General features: G+C 37.1%; 1 protein-coding gene across 2 annotated transcripts; it reads right to left on the bottom strand.

The window, feature by feature from the left end:
• Window positions 1-771: 771 nt before the first annotated feature.
• Window positions 772-2956, bottom strand: Coq4 (Coenzyme Q4). Of its 2 annotated transcripts, none has more exons than XM_069318779.1 (2): window positions 2924-2956; window positions 772-1822 (listed from the first exon to the last, which is right to left on the bottom strand). In XM_069318779.1, exon 2 carries the CDS (start codon window positions 1722-1724, stop codon window positions 870-872), a length of 855 nt encoding a protein of 284 aa, XP_069174880.1. In that variant the 5' UTR covers window positions 1725-1822; window positions 2924-2956; the 3' UTR covers window positions 772-869. The 2 variants fall into 2 exon arrangements, with proteins under 2 accessions (XP_069174880.1, XP_045624160.1); XM_045768204.2 differs by lacking the exon at window positions 2924-2956 and adding an exon at window positions 2313-2877.

Genomic DNA, 2956 nt, shown 5'->3' with positions numbered 1-2956 from the left:
CTGCCCCTTCATATTTTACATTCATGAATTATGTTAATGTTTTCCACCAATAACCCTCAAGTCTCAAGAATCACCTTTCCATTATATTATAAAAGTTTATATTTCATGTATAATTTTGGTCAAGTATTGGCAGAATATTACATATACAGTACAATATATCAACCCGTTCTCGCACTTTCTTACAGTCAATATTGACTTATTAAATACGTGCATATGTGACATACTGAACATACTAGTATACCTTGAAAAGCTTCATAGAAAACACCGACCTTACCTAACCTTCTTAGCATGTTAAGATAAGCATCTTATTGCTTCGTAATTACAATTATTACTTAACCTATACCTATAATAGGTTAAGTAATAATTTTAATAACCTATACCTATAATAGGTTAAGTAATACCTATAATAGGTTAAGTAATAATTTTAATAACCTATACCTATAATAGGTTAAGTAATAATTGTAATTACGAAGCAATAAGATTCTTATCTTAACATACTAAGAAGGTTAGGTAAGGTCGGTGTTTTCTATGAAGCTTTTCAAGGTAAACTAGTATGTTTAGTATGTCACATATGCACGTACTTAATAAGTCAATATTGACTATACATAAGTGCGAGAACGGGTTGCAATATATACAGTATCTTGTACTGGAAATACTGACCAGCAACAGCCACATCAGTTAATACACAAAGAGGCATCCTTTTAACCTTTTAGAGTTGCTGTACATACGTATTGCCAAATGCCAAAAGTTATGTTAGAAAACAAATACACATTAAATTAAATTCTATATATTTCTGTAGATTCAATACTGTACATGAAAACAATTCAATACATAACAAAACCTTTCAGATTCTCCAGTTAAGAGTGACACTAAAATTTAAATGCCTCTATATTCAATTCATCTCTAAGCTCAGACATGGACTGCTCCCATCTCTTTTCAAAATATATATTCATTAATAGTTTTGAGGATGCACCAACCCGCAAGGCCCAAGGTAGGTAGGTTTGTAAATACTTTTGCCGCTGTTTTGGCTTAAACCGCAATGGACCAAAAAGTGCAGCTCCATAACACATTGGTAATTCTGTTTGGAGTGCCTCAACCCATTTGACAGCTACTTCCCCTAGCATATTTGTAGGCATTCCCAAAACAGTGTGAAAGAGGTCGTGAGCCTCACGATAACGCTGCATTACATATGCCAATTCAGGATTATCCACAAATTGAACAGGCATTCTAGAATCTGGAGTCACATTATTAACATTTAGAAATTTTATATAGAAGTGACCTAAAGTTTCTTCAGGCAGCTGTGATAAGTATTTAAGATCAACTGTAGTACTACTGATCCTTGGTTTATCTATTAGTATCTGCTGTCCCTCATCATCATGAGCCATCTCTGTATAGAGTGCAGAGAGAGCTCTGTAACCTGTTGTCTCTCCAAGGACTGCTACCATGTCATGACGCCAGGGGTCCAGGAGAGCTGCACCAGCTGCTCCTACAGACAAGACAGCCTTTTGAAAGATGTTTGTTGGGATATGATTTTTGTATAATACTGTGGAGGGTGATGATTGTTCCTCTTCGATAGTATGATGCCCATCAGAGGAACTTTTCTTGGAATCCAAAGTGGGATCAGACAGAAGTTTAACGCGTATCTTTCTTACTGCAGTTGATGAATTTTCTAGTTTATTTACACGACTGCTATAGTCACCATTGGCTCCAGATGAGGTCTTCATTTGTTTTTCTTCATGTTGTGTAGTGAAAGTACGTGATGCATAATGCCCATCATCTGCAACACTGCAGTATGTGGAACTTAAATTACAAGTTTGGAGTCCTGAAAGAAGAAATAAGAAAGCTTGGTATTTATACAAAAATGCATATTTAGTTTTTACTCATACAAAATAAAAAAATACATATATATACAGTATAGTATTTACATACAACTATATATTGTATGTTTTTCTTATAAACTTATAAACTGGCACCCAAGTAACTGATTCAGTCAGTTAAGCACTATTGAGGACAGTAACAATTTTGCACTTGACAAGAGGAACCCCAGTAAGCTCAACAGAGGTACGATCAAATAAAAGTCTTTCCTACATTGTTCATTTTTCTAATTTTTTAAATTGTATATATATTGTTAGGGCAGTTAGGTAGATTAGATTAGGCTATATTCGGTAGACTTTAAGTGCCAAGTGACCTATATCCACCTGACAGGCTTCCTGTCCCCGAAACTGGTTTCCCTTTTACACCTGTGCATCACTGAAATTCAGCCAGTCTGCTTTTGCACCCTAATCTAATTAGGCTCAGCTGCAATTACTCACCTTGCAATGTCAACCTGTGTAACCTAGTCAGGCCTCTGCTCTGCAACATGATGGCTCGCTGTGTTGTTGTTATTATTGGGTTAAGGACAGCTATAGCACAGGGCCTTAACAGAAGGCCATCAAAACCCTCCAACTACCAACACCTCCCGGACAAACTAATGACGAGGAGCCAGCCGCAAAAAAATAAAACTATAACGTTTCCTGCGACCCGGTGATAAGGGAGATAGGTATCGTATATAGCAGCTTGTTGAAGAGGAATGGCAGAGGGCAATGCAATAATCGCGTAACGCAGGCCGATGGTTGCCAGGAGGAGCAGGTGCCAAGGATGAGCCAGGAGTCTCAGTCTTCTTCTTCTTGATAGTAGGTGCAGTTTGTATGAAGGGTTTGTTCTCCCGATGACTGCATGTCTCAGTCTTGCGCTGGTGTTGTTGTTGTTGTTATGGTGAGTCAGTTAGTCGCTTTGTTGGTGCTTCTTCGTCACAGTTTTCTTTGATAGGCTAATTTTAGGGCAACTAATTTATAGTGAGTAATAATACTTTTTGTTGTCAGGGACATGAAATCTGTACTAATAAGTTTATATTGAAGTCTTCCCCGTAGCTCGAACTACTGACCTTTTCCAAGAAGTAAACAAGAACAGTTGCCTA

The sequence above is a fragment of the Procambarus clarkii genome, chromosome 91, assembly GCF_040958095.1.
Source record: "Procambarus clarkii isolate CNS0578487 chromosome 91, FALCON_Pclarkii_2.0, whole genome shotgun sequence".
Classification (NCBI taxonomy): domain Eukaryota; kingdom Metazoa; phylum Arthropoda; class Malacostraca; order Decapoda; family Cambaridae; genus Procambarus; species Procambarus clarkii.
The sequence above is the reverse complement of the archived record's forward strand: the minus strand, read 5'-3'. Positions and strand labels throughout refer to the sequence as shown.